The sequence below is a fragment of the Tupaia chinensis genome, unplaced genomic scaffold (assembly GCF_000334495.1).
Source record: "Tupaia chinensis unplaced genomic scaffold, TupChi_1.0 Scaffold000159_1, whole genome shotgun sequence".
NCBI classification, from domain to species: domain Eukaryota; kingdom Metazoa; phylum Chordata; class Mammalia; order Scandentia; family Tupaiidae; genus Tupaia; species Tupaia belangeri.
In genome coordinates, this window is record NW_006159630.1 from 5,195,130 (window position 1) to 5,212,733 (window position 17,604).

Consider the following 17,604-nt stretch of genomic DNA (forward strand, 5'->3'; position numbering starts at 1 on the left):
GGCTGGAACAAGTGCAAAGAGCCAGAGAGGCATGGGCGGGCGCTGAGGCCGCTGAGGCCGCTGGGGGGAGTTTGGCTCGTACCTGACAGGCACAAGGAGGGGGAGCAGGGAGGGGCCCGAGCTAAAAGATGTTTTAAAAGAGACCCCACCGAGGGGACCCGATGTGGCACCGCAGGAAGATGTGGTGCTCTTCAAGGCTGACCCCACCGTGCTCCGGGGTCACGCCCAGAGACGTCCCTGAGTATATCAGGCATGTGTGTGCCCATGATCTGGGCAGGCGGGGGGTGCAGCGCAGGGGAGTGCCATATCTCTGCCTCTGTCTCTCTCTGTCTCTCTAGCTCGTGAGTGGGGCCCAGCTGTGGTGGAGTGTATTGGTAGGCACTGCTGTTCCTCATGAGAGACCTAGGTTCAAGTCTCTGCCCTCCCTAAGAGCCGGATATGGGGTACATGCCTGCACTCCCAGCCTCTCGAGAGGCTGAGGCAGCAAGACCCCGTCCAAAAGAAAGCCCGCACTGGCTGGTGAGTGGGACCAGCTGGGAGGGGCGTGAGAGCAGGTGGGATTCCAAGCATCTCCTGAAGGGTGTGCCGGGGGCCTGGACACGGGGGTTGGGGGAGGGAGCCATGGATGACTGCCGGCTGGGGTGTGAGCAGTGGGAGTGATGGAGCTGGGGGCAGGGCTGGGGAGGGGCGGGCCCTGCACACCAGGAACTGCCGCACCCACGCTGTCCTAGGCTGTCCAGGCCGTGGGCGGTGGGTGTTCGAGGCTGGAGTCCGGAGCTGCAGCGCCAGCCCCAGACGTAAACCGGGGAGCCTGGCGTCTGTGGGAGTTTCAGAGCTATCAAAGTTTGAGGTTTGCTTCCTCTGACTGCCCCTCACTCCCCAGGCCCTCTGATTGAGGTACAAGAGGGCAGCCCCTCTTCCCTGGCTACCCTACTTTGGCCTCAGCCCATGTCCGGGTCTGCAGGCAGAATCTACCCCCCCACCACAGCCCCCCTTACACATGGTCCAGAGTGCTGGCTCTGTCTACCTTGTCAAAACGTCCCCTCCTTTCAGGCTCATCCCTAACTCCCCTTCCACTGAGGTGACTGCAGTTCTGAGCCACCCCAACTTGACTAGGTTACCCCTTCTCTGCACCCTGACTGAGAGAGCCGGCAGGGAAACCAGCCATCCTGAGGGCTGGGCACAGGGTGGGGGTTCTCCCTTCTAGGCACACCGAGGAGCCTGAGCTCAGAGATGTTAAGTGACAAGCTTGCGGTCACCCAGCAGGGACAGCCAGAATCCACGCTTGAGTCAACCCCACCTGCAAGGGGCCAGGGGTCGGGCGAGGCATGGAGTCTCTCCTGGCCCAGACGGTCCGTGATTGTGGTGTGGCTGTGCACAGGCACGGGGTGCCCGTCCCCTTCCCGCATGTGGTCATAAACTCAAGGACAGAGCTCTAATTCTGTCACCTCTGTGTCCCTGCACATACTCTCACATCTCCAGCAGACCCTGCACATAGTAGGCACTCAACAAAACAAACTGACCTGAAGACAGACAGCTCAGATGTCCGGCGGTTTCACCACTGCGGAGAGGCCGCTTCCCGCACGTGGCCATAAACTCAAGGACAGAGCTCTAACCCTGTCACCTGTGTCCCTGCACATACTCTCACATCTCCAGCAGACCCTGCACATAGTAGGCACTCAACAAAACAAACTGACCTGAAGACAGACAGCTCAGATGTCCGGCGGTTTCACCACTGCGGAGAGGCCGCCTGGGGAATTCAGCGAGCATCACTATTTGGTTTCAGGGTGCATAATACGGTGCCATCTGCAGCAAATCTGCCTCTCTAATTAGGTTTTCCTAGGCTAAAAAGGCAAATTTGCTTTTTCCCAAGACACATCAGCCACGAGTAGAAGGTGGTGGCCCAGAAGCTTCCAGAATGCAGGAGGAGGACAGCGGAGGTTCTATTTAGCCACAGACATTTTAAAGAGGGGATCCCAGCTCAGGGAGCCGAGAGGTGGCTGGCCACAGGCGGCAGTATGCGGTAGTAAGCACATGGGAGGAGGCAAGCCCTGGCCACACCCACCCTTTCTCTTCCTGAAACCAGTCAACAGTTTCCCTGAGATTTACGGCTCCGCCCTGGGGTTTGATGGGCTCTGCGGGCATGATGGATGTTACTGCCTGGCGGGCGCTGAGAGGTGGCCGGCGCTCCCCACCCTCCTCTTCCCCTGGAAGAGAGGGAGGGCAAGGCAGGGACAGCCAGGGCCAGAAGAAACCAGGGAGACACCAAATGTGCTGGCAGTAGGACCCAGCTCAAGAAGGCCAGATCTATGGCCCTGAGCTCTGCTGTCCCAGCAGGACGCGGCAGGGGCCAGCTGGGTCTGCCCCACCCTGGCCCACAGACCTGTGGACAGAGCCCTGGTCTGCAGCACAGCTGGGGGCAGACAGGAGGGCTGAAAGGAGGAGATGGGGGCAGGGGCCGTGGCAGAGGGAGGAGGGGGCCACAGGTGAGACAGGGCGGGGGTTAGGGCCACAGGACACAAGGAGCTTCAGAAGAGACTGATCTGGACACTCAGAGAGGAAAGTGTCCTCACCCCCCAGAGGGCATTCCAGGGAAGCCCCGACCCACCTCAACTAGAAACCTCTACTACCCTCTTCTCACCGGCTAACCCTCCCCACACAGCAGTCAGAGTGATTTTTTTAAAAGAGGTTTTTGCCTTAGAGCATGTATGCTTGCCAGAGAGGGAAAGAAACAGAGACAGTGGGAGGGAAAGTGAGAAGGCACCCCCTGGGGGAGGATGGCCTCAATCCCTTCTCCATTCTCCTCTTGGGATCTTGGGCACACACACTCACGTGCCTGGTGTGGGTTTCAGGCCACCGGGTCCGGGCCTTGGACCTTGGTCGGCCATGTGAGAGTCCAACACCATACCGCTACACCATCTACCGGCCCCCAGAATGATCTTTTTTTAAAAAGTCACACCTGCTTGGAAGCCTCCCAGTGGCCGCCCGGGGCTCCTATGATAGATAGTGCTCCATGACGGAAAAGCCCGGCGTGTCCTGGCCCTGCCGACCTCTCCTGGCCTCACTGCACTCTGCCACATCCTGGCCTGCCCGCCGGCTCCTCCCTGCCAACATGCCCAGCTCGCTCCAACCCAGGGCCTTGCACTTGCTGCTCTCACTCCCCCCACCTCTACTCGCAGTTCCTCCTGCGGCTCCTCGCATCACCGGAACCGGGCCCCACATCACGGACTCGGCGGGGCCTGCACACTCACCCTTTCTGGGCAGTCCCTGCCTAGTATCCCTCTCAGATCCCTGGAGCACCTCACGGCTGCTGAAATGATCTCGTTTCTTCCTTTCTCTCCGTGACTGCCTGCCTCCCACGGGGACGAGGGCAGCGCTTGGCCACGCTCACCTGTGCTCCTCGGCGGCCCCAGTGCACACTGCGTGAGCAGCCCTCCCTCGCTATCCTCTTAGGTGCTAAGTCTACGGGGGCGGGAGCATCTCAGCAGGGATTCAGCTCAAGGCTGTGCAGCCACTGAGGAGGCACCACTTCCTGTGGGCTGAGACCTCCCGTGGCCTGCAGCAGCCACTTCACATTCATCTTGGGTTCAGTCCCAGGTTCCAGGACTGCCGTTTCCAAGTGTACATTTTCTGAACAAAAAAGAAATCAGAGCATGGGGCTGGCAGGTGGTGTGGTGGGTGAGGCACTGGACACTCCCACATGGCTGACCATGGTTCAAGTCTCAGACCTGGTGGCTTGCTTTCTCACTTTCCTTCTCTCTCTCTGCCTGGTCAAACTAAATAATGAAAATAACAGTAATAAATAAATTTAAATAAATAATTCTTTTTAAAAACTCAGAGCACAAGGTCTAACAAAGGATTTGTTTCCTGAGTTGTGAATTAATTAATATGAAAAGTCTCACAAAGGGATAAAAACTAGCCCGCACGTAGCCTCGTGTTTATGAACCGCCAACAGGGGCAGAGGTTAGAAATGAGGGCCGTGAGGACAGCCCGCCTGGCCTGGAGCCCGGTCCAGCCCCGTCTGGCTGTGCGCCTTTGACGAGCTCCTGAACCTCTGTGCCTTGGCTTCCCCTCTGTGGAGGTTAAACCATCCAGCAAGATCACGGAGCTAACAGAGTGATGCCGGGTTTCGTGCACGTCCAGAAAATGTCACCTGTTGTGAGAATGATGCCGATTCCAGGCAGCCCAAGCGAGCGTCCAGGACATTTGCCCAGTTGGCAAGGCCAAGGAGAGCTGTCCTGACAGCCAGCAGCCCAGTACAGGCAGACTAAGGGCCAAGGACCCACCCCAGTAAGAGGGGTACCCCATGAGCCAGGCCGAGTTGGAGGGGGTCCCTTCTACATGCCCCTCCCTCCCCAGGCTGGCGCAGGCTCCATGGTGACCTGAATGGCGTGCCTTTGGTGTCTCCGATTTTGCCCAGCTCTGACCTTGGAAACCCCCAGAGCCTTGGCTCCACAGCACACGTGCCGAGCCGCGGCTTCTCCACAAAGTGTCTGGACGACCTTTCAGACTTTCTTTAGCGGCTAGAACACACCAAGCAAACCAACCTCATAACGCACTTGCTACACAAAAGAGGGAGCATGGGAGATGAGGGGTCCAAGCCCCCAGCACAGCCATGCCTGGGGCCACAACTGCCCAGTCGGTGGGGACGGCCCCAGCTCCAGGCACCCGTTCTCCGGGGTCCAGGAGATTCTGCAGTGTGGGTTCCATTCCACCCGAGCTCCTGAAGAGGCCATTGTGGTACGCAGGATGGCCTCCGGGGCTCAGGGGCATCCTGGCCTGAGTAGGGGAATATCTAGAATGAGTAAGCCAGAAAATTCTCTTTTCTTTTTTTTTTTTTGGAGAGGTTTTGTTTTGTTTTTGTTTTTTTGCTATATAGCATATGCGCTTACCAGAAAGACAGACAGAAAGTGAGAAATCACCCCCCAGGAGGGATGGCCACACCACAATCCCTTCTCCTCCATTCTCCTCTCAGGATCTTGGCACACATGCACGCACATGTGCCCAGCATGAGTTTAAGCTACCGGGTCCAGGACATGAACCATGGTCAGCTACATGAGAGTTCAGCAACATAGCCATTATGCCAACTGCTGGTCCCAGTGATTTTAAAGCTAACTTTCCCAAGTAAGCCAACGGGTCCAGGACTCAAACTGCAGTCAACTACATGGGAATTCAGCGACGTAGCCATTACGCTAACTGCTAGTCCCGAGCCAGGAATTCTACTTGACAGAAATGGCCCAGGTCTGCAGGTGTCCACATGCGCCCTCAGCACAGACAGAGCTAAGAACGGTCATGTCCGGTGGAATGACAGCCGCGGAATGTGGCTGTGAGATGCCACTTAGTAAAGACGTTAAACCACACACCAGGCATTTATAACGTGCGTGTAAAACGTGTCAAAATACCTTGAGCAGGGGCCAGGCAGAAGCACAGCAGTAATGGGACTGGACTCCCCTGGGAACGTCCTGGATTCTCGTCCCAGGTCTTCCCCAGCACACTGGGCCCATGAGCCCACGACCTTGGCCAGTGGAGGCGGGGGCGGGGGGGTGCAGCCTAAGACCCTGCTGGGAGGGCCTGCCTCTGTCTCACTCTCAGGAAAGAAATCAATACACTTTTTAAAAGGATTTAGAATGGACTAGAACTCACACCGAATTCAGGAAGGCATTTGTCTCCAGGGAGCAGTTAAAAGGCCCCTCAGTTTTCATCTGTGATATTTTATTTTAAAATGAAAAAAGAAAGATGATCACAAATGCCTAAGACCCTGCTGGGAGGGCCTGCCTCTGTCTCACTCTCAGGAAAGAAATCAATACACTTTTTAAAAGGATTTAGAATGGACTAGAACTCACACCGAATTCAGGAAGGCATTTGTCTCCAGGGAGCAGTTAAAAGGCCCCTCAGTTTTCATCTGTGATATTTTATTTTAAAATGAAAAAAGAAAGATGATCACAAATGTGACTTCTAAATGCTCATGGTTGTTAGACCCGGCCAGTAGAAAGGGGCCCTCAGTCTGATTATTTGCACCATTCTGTTTTTTTTTTTTTTTTTGAGAGGCTTTTTCGCTATAGGGCACGTGCGCTCGCCAAACAGACAGAGAGAGACATAGAGACAGAAAGCGAGAAATCACCCCCCAGGGGGGATGGTCACGCCGCAATCCCTTCTCCTCCATTCTCCTCTCGGGATCCTGGGCACGCACGCACACGTGCCCGGCGTGAGTTTTAAGCCACCGGGTCTGGGATGCGAACCGCGGTCGACTACGTGGGAGCCCAGCGACATAGCCATTACGCTAACTGCTGGTTCCCACCATTCTGTTTTCTTCAAGTTTTCTCCCAGTGAGCAAAAACAGGGGACAAACACCAGAACACCAGGCCAAGCACACTAGGCACACACCCCCACGGCCCTGCACCCCACACCTCGCCCGTCCACACACCCCCACGGCCCTGCGCCCCACGCCTCACCCATCCACACACCCCCACGGCCCTGCGCCCCACACCTCACCTGTCCATGGCGACCCGGTGCGGCTCACTGCTGTTCTCTAGCCTGGCCAGTGCATCCACACGCTTTGCCATCAGCTCCAGCAGGTCACTCATCTTGCGGAGGACGCCGCGGGACTCGGGGCCACCCATCACTGTGGGCAGAGTCGCAGCAAAGTCAGGGGAAGCCCAGGCAGCCCAAGGCCACCTGGGGCCGCCCAGCCCCCAGCCCCACTCCCATCTCCCAGGCACTCCCTGGCCACTGCCCGAGAGCGAGCACCCATCGCCCTGCAGGGCAGGAGCCCTCCTGCCACGGTGCCTGGGTACCAATAGGGGACACTGGGCCAATCCTGCCCTCCACCAGCTGTGCGGCACCAGGGCACCTTTTCACCTCCCTGGGCCTCGGACCTGTCGACTGTAAAGTGGGGCTCTGTATGCCACCTCTGAGAGCCCTGGGCCCCCGCGACCCTCAGATCTGAGGTGCTAAGGAAGGCGGGAGCCCCTAGGCCCCTCACCAAGCTCCAGACAGAACTTGCTGGTCAGGGTTTCTCGAAGTGAGGTCAGTCACCCACCGCCCGAGGCCCCTGACCGCGCTGGCCCAGGTCTCCACTTGCCCGTCCACGTCTCTAGGGCATGGGGCCCGGGAATCTGCACTCGGCCTGCTCCCTGGGACAGTCTGGTGCACAGGGAGGCTGGGAGCCTGTGTTCCACGGGCCAGGGGCCCTGCTTCCCCTCCCCCCATCCCGCTGCCCCAGGCCCCCACTGGAGAAAGCCATCGTGAGTCTGTCCTGCGTCTCACGCTGGGCCGTGGATTCCCAAAGATCAATCGACAAGGGCAGGGCCCTGTAGGTTAAGGCGGCATCCCCTCTGCTGCCAGCCTGGGTGGGGGAGACCTTGCAAAGAACCAAATGAAATGAAAACGAGGTGCCTCAACCACAAGCCATCAGCCGGCCTGAGATCTTCCCAATTTCCTTTCCAATCATTCCCGATCATTAGCGCCGTGCGTGCCTGTGTGCCAGAGCAGTCCTCGCCTTCTTTCTAATTAAATCTGAAGGTTTCAGCAGCCCCTCCGAACAGTCCATAAGGTGCTCAGCTCCAGGCACTGAAATCCCAACTCAGCTCCTTGCGAACCCCGGGGGCCGGGCGCTAAATCACTCGTAACAAATGAGGCGGCCACAACGCACGGACACACGCACAGACCCGGCCTCCTGCACCGCCCAGGCTGCCAGGCTGGCGTGGGGGGCAGCAGAGCAGACAGACACAGGGTCTGAGGGTGGGCAGCTTATTTGGGAGATGAAGAAATCCCAGTAGGGAAGGGAGGCAGCCATCCTGGGCACCTCGAGCTCAGCCCTGATGAGCGAGCCAGAGAGTGAGGGCCCACCTCTAAGTTCCCCCACCTAGGGGACAAGAGAGCTGGCCACCAGGGTGAGGGCTGCTCCTGGGGACAGTCCTGCTCTGGCACTTTCTGCCTGCCTTGAGGCGGCTCAAGGAGGCCCTCAGGCAAAGCAGCACAGGTACTGCAACTGAAGTGGCCCTGGTGAGGGCCCGGGGCCAGCACTCAGAGCACCTCCTGCTCGGGCCAGGAGGAGCCAGAACACCCAGCAGGCTCAGGTCTGAGGAGCCTCTACCACAGCCCGCCTCCATCCCGTGTGACCGTGGGGAGTCATCCCCCACCTTGGCCTCAGCGTCTCCAGCTCAAGGCAAGAGCAGTCAGTGCAGCTCCAGGGGCGCTGCCATCCCATGGCTGCTGGGGCACGCTGGCCCTGTGTCCCGCACAGCCTGCCTGGCCTCGCCGAGCAGCCTTGGGGGCCATCCCGCAGAACGAGGTCACAGGTGCCCCCTCCCCAGTGGAGAGGGATGGAAAAGGAACGCACGGTCATGGGGGGACCACCCTAGAATCAGGGCCTGTTAACCCGGCCCTGGCCAGAGCGATGGAGCTGGTTGACAGAGCTGGTCAGCAGTCGGCCCCACAGGGACTGCATCCCAGCCACACGGAGCCACAGCAGGGCTTCGGGGGTGGCGCTGTGTCCCCTGGATACCTCTGGGCCATTCCATTGGCCCCTCTCACCCAGCCCACCCCCAGCTTCCTCCCCAGACCTCGCCATAGCAATCCCCGCACCACACACTCCCAGCTCCACTTCCCAGGCTGCAAAATAGCCAACGGAAGGGCCAGCAGCTGGCACAGTGGTTATGACGGCTCGACTCCCACATGGCTGACCGTGGTTTGAGCCCTGGACCTGGCGGCTTGAAACTCACGCCAGACGCACGTGCATGCATGCCCAAAATTCCAAGGGGAGACTGAGGAGAAAGGATTGTTGTGTGGCCATCCCCCCACAGGAGTGATTTCTCACTTTCTATCTCTTGGTCTCTCTCTGACTCTACAGCAAACACTCGCACCCTATGGCAAAAATCTCTCTCTCTAAAAAAAATAAAAGCCGACGGGATCAATTAACTATAAGATCTGGCCCAGCGCTCAGGGCCCTGGAGCCCCCAGAGCAGAGCAGGGGCTGCTGACCCAGGGCAGCCCAGAATGGAAGTCGGGGGGCCTGGACTCCAGACCTTTGACTCCTTTCGACCTCTGTTTCCACCCATGTACGAGGATGCTGGTCGCACTGAACTCAGAGGGCCTAACACCCTTCTCTCCCATTTCTGTGTCTTCCCTAATTGCCTTGAGAGGCTGGGGCGGGCGGAAGGAGAGTCCGTCCTAGGGAGAGCTCTGCTTTGCTCTGCTAAATGCCGGGGAGGGCCAGTACCAGCTGGATGCCCAGAACAGACGAAAGGGAAGCTAAATGACTGCGAGTTCAAGCAGGGAGGCTGGAGGTCCTGGAACTGCCTGGGAGAGGGGGAGAGGGGGAGAGGGCGAGGACGAAGGGTAGGGACAGGGAGGTGGGGCAGGCAGAGGGGCCGAGAGGAGGGGATGAGAGGGTGCAGGAATGGTCAGGGCTCTTAAAGGAAGGATGTGATAGGGAACGGGAACACCTGCTGTGTGGGACAGTGGAGACCCCAGCTCCGGCAGGTGGCTATGCCCACGGCTTGGCGTTAAGGGCTTTGGGCAGAGGCTGAAAAGGAATGGAGTGCTTCCCACCCGGTTACCGTCCAGGAGACAGAGGAGGCAGGGGGACGGATCCCTGGGCAGAAGCAAGAAGTCAGAAAGAAGTGATGCAGGACATAAGCACACCCCTCCCCCTGGGAATCTGCAGACCTGCGGACGGTCTGGCCTGTTCTTGGCAGGAGGGGCTCGACTCCTAAGAAATGTCACCGGGTCCAGAAGGCGGCACAGCAGTAAGGCGCCACGCTCTGCAAGGCTGACCCACATGGAAGGCTTGGGTTCTTCCCGGAGGCCTCTCTGAGCACGCGGGACACACGTGTACCCTGGATCCAGGGTCCTGGCTGGGTGAAGCTGGGGTGCACGGCAGCATGGAGACCCCGACACGGGTGCTCCACTCTCCCTTGTGCTCTCGCTTGCTCGCTCTCTCGCTCTCTCACCCGCTCGCTCTCTCTCTCTCGCTCTCTCTCTCTTGCCCGCTCACTCTCTCTCTCGCCCTCTCTCTCTCACCTGCTCACTCTCTTGCTCACTCTCTCTCTTTCTCTCTTGCCCTCTCACTCCCTCGCTCACTCACTTGCTCTCTCGCTTGCTCGCGCTCTCTCTCACTCACTCTCTTACTCGCTCGCTCTCTCTCTTGCTCTCTCTCTTGCCCTCTCACTCTCTCGTTCGCTCGCTCTCTCGCTCACTCACTTGCTCTCTTGCTTGCTCGCGCTCTCTCTCACTCACTCTCTTACTCGCTCGCTCTCTCTCTTGCTCTCTCTCTTGCCCTCTCACTCTCTCTCTCTCTCGCCCTCTCACTCTCGCTCCCTCACCCTCACTGGTGGAAGAAATAAATAAGTAACTTTAAAATCATGTTGACAGAAGGTGTGACCTCAAAAAACTGGAGGACATGGGACACACAGTGACAGCTGCCAGGTTCACCATCGCCACAGCCAAGGAGACAGACCCCTTGTGGGTGGTTCTTTAAACCGTTTCCCCATTGGACTGAACCAAGACAGCAAGACCCTCCCCACACCAGATCAGGAGCTACTCCCACCTTCTGCAGAACCCCAGAAGCCCCTGGGACCTGGGAGGTGGCCCCCACCCACCTCAGGAGCTCCAGAGGCCCAAGCACATTGCTGCCCTGCAGACACCCAAAGGCAAGGTGGGCAGGGCTGCTGGGGGAAGGCAGGCCAGGCCAGCCGGCCCTCCTGCACTGAGGGGCCCCCTGGGTTGCCACCACTGCCTAGGACTGTCAGAGCAAGCTGACATCACTTCCAGTCCCTTCACCACTTCTGGCGTTGGGTAAATTGAAGTGTATTTAATGTGCGGCCCCAGCGATCCATCTCAGAGCTAACACTGGTTCCCTCCGTATTTCCATATAAATGAGGAAAGCTGGGAGCTGAGAGATACGGATGGGTCCTCACGTTTATAGACAGGGGTGTTTTTATTACCCGTCAGGCCCAGGCCCTCCCCAGACGCTCTCTCTGTCTCTCTGTCCCCACCGCCACCCTTTACCTCTGGCTCCTGGAAACTGAATAGACTCTCATTCCGCCAGATGACAGGGACCTCCTCGGCACTTGAGAAGGGATGATGACCCACGCCTGCGCAGCTGGAGAGTGGGGCACATTTCTGTACTCGGTCACCGAGCACACCAGCAGGGCTTGTCGGAGCTCGGGCTCTGGACAGTGGAGGACAGGCCCTGGGGTTCCATAGCCTGTCCAGGGCCAAAGCCTTCCACAGAGCCAAAGTCACATCCCTGTCCAGGTCCTCCCCAGGCCCTGGGTGGGACGGGGAGGAGGAGCTGCCAGAAGACCCTCCCCACGCCCCTGCAGGCCCCTGCAACCAGAGGGAATGACGCTAGACTCATCCAAGCTTCATTCCCAGTTCAGCCTCCTTTCCTGAATCTTTAAGACGAGGGCGCAGAACATAGAGTGAGAGATTCTGGCCACATGTTCACCCCAAACGAGCGGGCTTTGTCACGGACTACAGACTGACACAGAGGAGGTTTGGAGCCTCTGCAGGGAGACAGTCCCCAGAGACCCTTCCCCTCCCAGGCCCTTCCTGCAGGAGGCTGTGCCTGAGAGCCCAGCCCAGTGAGTACCCCTCGGGTGAGGATTTTCTCCCTCTGCGCTCACACTGTTTGGTTGACTACCATGAGAGTTCCTTTCCTTTCCCAAATGGCAGGGCCTTCACGGCTCCCTCTCCTGAACCTGCTCTGGGGCTGTCAGACCCCAGAAACCACACATCGCCCAACAGCCAACCTCCACGGTTGAGCCAAGCAACTTGCCGACCACCTCGTGCCAGCCTCAGCCCTTCCCTGGCCCATGCGCCCCCAGGTTTCTGCAGGCTGCCCCAGACCAGGGGGGATAACTGAGGGGCTTATCGTGCAAACTGCTCCCCAGGTCTGCATCCCTGCCCTGGGTCTCTTCTAGCAACCAGCTGGATCCCAGGGCATGAAAGAAATCAGGGGGGTGATGAGAACCGAATAGAAATGGAATCCAAGTCCCTTCGCCTGGGCCTCCGGAGGCCCCTCTCCTGTCCCTCTCCTCCTCCCAGACTTTTCAGCTTTGCAGACGTTGTACTTCCCGACCAGGGGCCCAGGAAACATGGAAAGAGTTACACGTGGATGAACTCGGTCTGAGAACTAACATCCCAATGCACAGGGGCCTCCGGTGCCAGGTGCGCCCGACGGAGATGCCGACCCTCGTCCGCGGGTGTGCCTGACAGAGATGCCAACCCGCATCTGCAGGTCCGCTAGACAGAAATGCCAGCCTGCGTCCACCAAGGAAGGGCTCATGCTTGCGTTCACAGCAGCACTCTCAGGAGGGCCCCCAACTGGGAACGACCAGATGGCCCAAGGTAGGATGGGTAAGTATACGGTGCAAGACCACACAACCTCAGGGACACGTGACCACAACCACATGCAGCAAGGGGGACCTCACAAAGACACGGCCGAGAGAAAGGAAACACACGCAAGAAACACGTGCCACGCCGCCCCGCTCTCACAGTGGGTGGGGCAGGGAAGCTCCTCCGGGCTGTTAGAGGCAGGGTCCTGAGTCCTTGCGGAGGAGGTCTGGGGGGTGGCATGAACGAGGACACCTCTGGGGACTGGGCATGTTCTGCTTCTTGATCTGGGCTGCTGGTTGCACGGGTGCGTTCACTCTGTAGAGTACGCCTCAATAAAAAGTCTAAGCACACATGTGTACACACACGCCCTGGTTAAGTGCAAGGCTCAGGCAAGTCCTCTCTCCTCTATGGAACAGGGTCGGGGCTGGGCTGGCCTCCCGCCCCCACTGCCCGGCAAAACCGCACATAGGCAGGGCTCCCACAACCCCCTGGTGCCACAGGCCACTGGGCCTACCCCTGCCAGAATGAGGCGGTGCCATGGGCGGGAGAGCTGCCTCGCCCCTCCAGCCCCTAGGGAGATGGGCAGGAATAGCAGAACAGTGCCACAGATCCCTCCTCCCCAGCCTCTGGTCCCCATCTCTCAGACCCCTGGCCAGCTCCCTGAAGCTCTCGGCAGTGGCTCACCCAGACAGGCACACCCTGCCTAGGGAGGCACCCAGGTGGCTTAAGCGTCCCAAGCGTCCCCTCACCCACCTCCCCAGGAGCCAGCTCCCTTGCCTCCCCCGCACACGCTTCCACTCCCTTCCCACCTCCAGCCTCCAGCATCTCCTGCACCTCCCTGGCCCTCTTCCCTCAACACCCTTTCTGCAGTGCCCTCATTTCAGACTCGGCACAGCCATGAAATATTTAGGAAGCCCTCGTATTTGCCAGATGCCACCCAGGACCTCCGTGTTGTCATCGTGCATCCTCACGACAAGGCTGGGGAGCGGGCACTAGCCCCATTCACCAGAGGAGAACCCAGGACCTCAGAGACAGGCACCTTGGGGAGCCAGAGATGGGATGAATTAACTCACACTAGGGTTTGAATGACCGTAAGTGTGACATTCCTCTGGGAGCCGGTGCAAGGACAAAGACGAGCACGTTAAACCACAGGGATGAGTCAAGGCCGAGTGAGCAGACGGCACCACGAGGCCCTCAGAGCACCGACCTCCGCGCCAGCCTCCTCCACCCGGGACGTCCACGAGTCATGGCTGGTAACTGGCGAGCCAGACAGCAAGAAGGCAGACAGACCATGAGCAGACTGCCCCAGAGGGTGGGTAAACCTCTCAGAGCAGCCCTCCAAACAGTGCCAAGACCCCATCTGCCTCGTTTCCCCCTACCCCATGTTCCTCCCTCCCACAAGGAGCCCCCGACACACGGGGCAGGACTCTACTCGTCCCTGCTCTTCCTACAGTGTCAGGGCCTGGCTTTAGGAGAAGGCTCTGGTCTGCCAGGCTCACACCTCCCTGGCACCAGGAGGTGGTACCAACCATGCCAGGAAAGGTGTGAGCCACCTGATCCCACTCTGCAGGCGGGCATTACTCTCCTCTGAGGGTAAGTGACCACCAACAGCACCCTGCAGGAGCTGGGCGCCAGGATGTCCACCCAGGCCTATCTGGTCCCCAGAGTCTATTTTCTGACCCTCCACTCCGCACCCTGCAAGTTCAGGAGTGCAGGGAGTAAGCAGGACTCGGACGAGGCCTCTACATCCCCAAGTCAGAGATGAGCCACCAGAGCCCATGGTGGCTGTCCCCCACTGTGGCGACAGACGCAGCACCTGAGTGTCTCAGAGAGACGAGTGTCATATCCAGAGATCCCCCAGCTCCTGACACCCCAGCAAAAGAAGCAACATTCTCTTCTGGTATCTGGAAGAGCCCGAGAGTTCAGGCCAGAGGATGCTGGATGCCTGCGGCGAAGGCCAAAGCCAAACCGTATGCACGGCCACACGGTCCCAGCTGAGGCCTCATCCACCCACACATCCACCTACGAGGTGGCCGGAGGCTGGGACAGGCCCCTGAAAGTCCCTTCCAGTGCTAGGCTCAAAGGCACCTCCTCTTCAGCCCCGAAACACCACGCCCATCTCTGACACCCCTCGTTCCCAGATACCTTCTGTGCGGATGGTGAAGGGCGAGTCCCCCAGACGTCGGGCCGAGAACTGGCCCCCCAAAGATGTCATCAGGAAGCAGAGAGTGAAGAAGCCAATGCCCAGGACAAAAAGCCTGTGGAGAGGAATAAGCGGGTGAGGGCCGCAGGCGAGCGACAGGGTGCTGGGCAGTTCCCGACGGGGCACTCATTGCCGTCAGGACGAACGCATGAGTGAAGGAAGGACACGAGGGGAGGTGAAGTGCAGGGGCTGAGCTCCTGGGCCCAGGAGGGCTCCCGGCAGCGTCAGATGAAGGGGGCTCGACTTCAAGGAACAGCCACGAGCCTCAGTCCGCGCCATGAGGACGTGGTGTGGTCAGCTCCAGGCTGGCCGGTCCTGCCTCGACAGAGCCCGCTTCATCGACAGTGCTGGTCCTGTGTGCGGCCCCCAGTCCAGCAGCCTCAGCATCACCCGAGATGTCAAGAAAAGCAGTTCTGGGGCCCCAGCATGCCCTGACTCAGGCCTCTGGGAGAGGTGAGCAAGCAACTTCCCTTAGCAAGCCCTCCTGAAGACTGTGGCCTGCTGAAGTGAGGACCGTGGTCTCGACGGAAATCGCCCGGCCATCTGCCAGCCCGAGGGCAAGTAACCGGCTCAGACGAGCCCCACCTGAAGCCCATCAGTCACCAGGGCCACCCAGGCCCTGGGCACACGGGCCCTGCCCCAGCATCCTCTGACCTGGAGGAGACAGGCCTCCCCAGCACCACAGAGCGTTCGCATGCACGGACAGGGCACATGGGCCCCTATGCCCAGGCTCTCCCATCACCACCCTCACCAGGCAGGCACACACCGGTTGGCAACCTGTGCCACTGAGTGGTCAGGACAAGGTTTCGCCTGCACGTGAGTGCAACATGGGTGTGCGTGCTGGTGCACGGAGGGGAGGGCTGGCCAAAACACGGCTCTGGTTCCCTCCTCCAGCACAGTTGGTGACTGTCCTCCAGGTGCCAGGTGCTGGAGCAGCTGCAGGGGACAAGGCATAGAACCACCCTCGAGATGGCCCTACGCTCCTGCTATTTCAATACTAGATCGAGGGCCGAACAGAACCGAGTTCTGAACACGGCCTGCAGGGCGGCCAGCTGTGGAGGCTGTTCCAGGACCTCAGATCTATCAGAGGACGCTATGAACTGGTGGAGTAGAAAAGGGAGCCCCCAGGTCAGGGTGAGGAGCCCCACCAGGAGTGGGGCTGGGCTCCCCACAGACACCCCCGAGAGTCATGCCGGAGGCCTGGGCCCTCCCACTTGCACACTGTCCCTGGGCCTCAGGCTCGCCTGTATCTTTCTGCAAGACTTGCTTTATGCATTTTAATCTTCATTATTTGAAACTGGCAGAGCAGTATTTAATTAAAATTTGGTCCATTAAAGAAAACACATAATTGCAGAAGAAAATAAAAAGCACAACAAAATTCTCAGCCCATGTTTAAGGGAAGCTGTTAGAGATGAAGTGGGAGGGGCTAGAACCCAAAAGCAGGCGCAGAACTGGGTGCTTGCCCAGGAGAAGCAAGTCCGAGGGCAACATACCAGGGCCTCTCCCTCCCCTCAGGGGGCCCTCCTCACTGAATCCCACCAGGCCTGGGTGGGGCTCAGGACCCGAGGCTCCCCGTGCAGGCTGGTCTCAGGAGAGCCAGAAAAAAGGCACGGAGGGGGCAGTCACCTACCCAGGAGGACACCAGGGGAAATCAGTGGTCTCCCTCCCAGCCTGAGGACCAGCGGGGACTCCCCAGCTCAAGTCTCCTGTCCCTCACCACTACCCCCTTCTCAGCCATGGCACTGCCAGCCACGTCCAAAGACTGCTGAGAAAGGCATCCACATCTCTGGCCCTGAACCTGAAGCCCCCAGCACACCTCATCTGCACCCCTCTCTGCCAGACCTCAGTCCTGGGGTCCAGAGCCCCCCGAAGCAGCTGGATTGGTGTCAAAATGAGCTCACCTATCATGTGTCCATTCGAATACCCCAGGAGCACCCCCAGAATAAAGGCCCTGCCAGGAGTTCTGGGAAACTCAGAGGGAACAGGAACCCCCTGGCTGCCCTTCCAGAGTCACCAGTCTGGGTACTGTGACTAGAGCCTGGCCCTCTCCAGGAAGACTACGCTGGTGGCTGTGGGTCTCCACAGCCTAAGACACTCAGGTGGTCACACGGCGGGGGCAGGGCAGGGCCAGGGAGCAGAGAACCTGTGCAGCCCACCCCAGTCTTGCCTTCAGATAAGAGCCCATGCCCAAGGGGAGGAGGAAGAGGGAGGGAAGCAGGCAGACCCAAGCGCTGTCCGTGGTGCTGGGGCACAACTGCCGCTGGGCTTCTCATGGCCTGTGTGGCAGTCAGACGGACTTGGGGTGGGCAGAGCCGTGGCCAGAACCTACCCAGTGGGCCAGGTCAGCCAGGCGTTTGGGTTCCCCGGAGGAATGAGTGCCTCGCCAGAGACCAGCCTCCCCAGCCTGTTTCTCAGGGGCACCCTAGGCTGGGCGCTCTTGGCACCCCAATCACCAGCAGAGCCCTAGCTTAGGGACCCCAGGTCGGCAGTCTTCCCACGTCCTCCCAGCGGAGGTGGTCCAGCCCGATTCCTGCCCACCACAGGCGGCTGTCTCCTCACCCTGCCCAACAGCTGAGAGGCAGGAGCCCACTGAGCCACACCACTCTCTACCCTCTGGAGCTGGGATGGAGACCAGGGGAGACCTGGGAGGGCCGGGCCCAGCCCCTCCTGCACCCCCAGACTCCGATGCCTCACCTGCCAGCTCCTGTCCTCAAGGTCTCTGTTCTGCACCCGCACCTCACTGTGGCCAGCCTCCACCTGCCCCCGCGCCCAGCTGTCCCAGCCCGGCTACCAGTCCTCTGACCCTCCCAGCCACTGTTAAACGCAGATGTGCAGCGACCCCTCCCCAGCCCAGCCGCGGGCCTGGAAGGAGAGAAAGCTGCCCTAGCACCCCGGTTTGGGAGGGCCCCTGGGATGGGACCAGCTGTGCCAAGGGAGCCCCACACAGCCCCAGCCCTACCAGGGCCGGGCCACCCAAGGTGTGTGTTGTGGGGGAGGGATCTCTTGGCCTCTGCCGGCCCCCATGGTCCCACAGCGCCGCCCCTGTCCCGCCTCTCCCA

At 59.6% G+C, this 17,604-nt stretch overlaps 1 protein-coding gene across 1 annotated transcript in view; it reads right to left on the reverse strand.

The window, feature by feature from the left end:
* MGAT5B (alpha-1,6-mannosylglycoprotein 6-beta-N-acetylglucosaminyltransferase B) overlaps positions 1–17,604 on the reverse strand; it is a 77,636-nt gene that overhangs the window by 58,379 nt on the left and 1,653 nt on the right. The window contains exons 2-3 of the mRNA XM_006145726.2: positions 14,488–14,600; positions 6,493–6,622 (exon numbers count right to left, since the gene is read on the reverse strand). Coding sequence (XP_006145788.1) covers positions 6,493–6,622; positions 14,488–14,600 — 243 coding nt within the window. The remainder of the gene's footprint in view (positions 1–6,492; positions 6,623–14,487; positions 14,601–17,604) is intronic.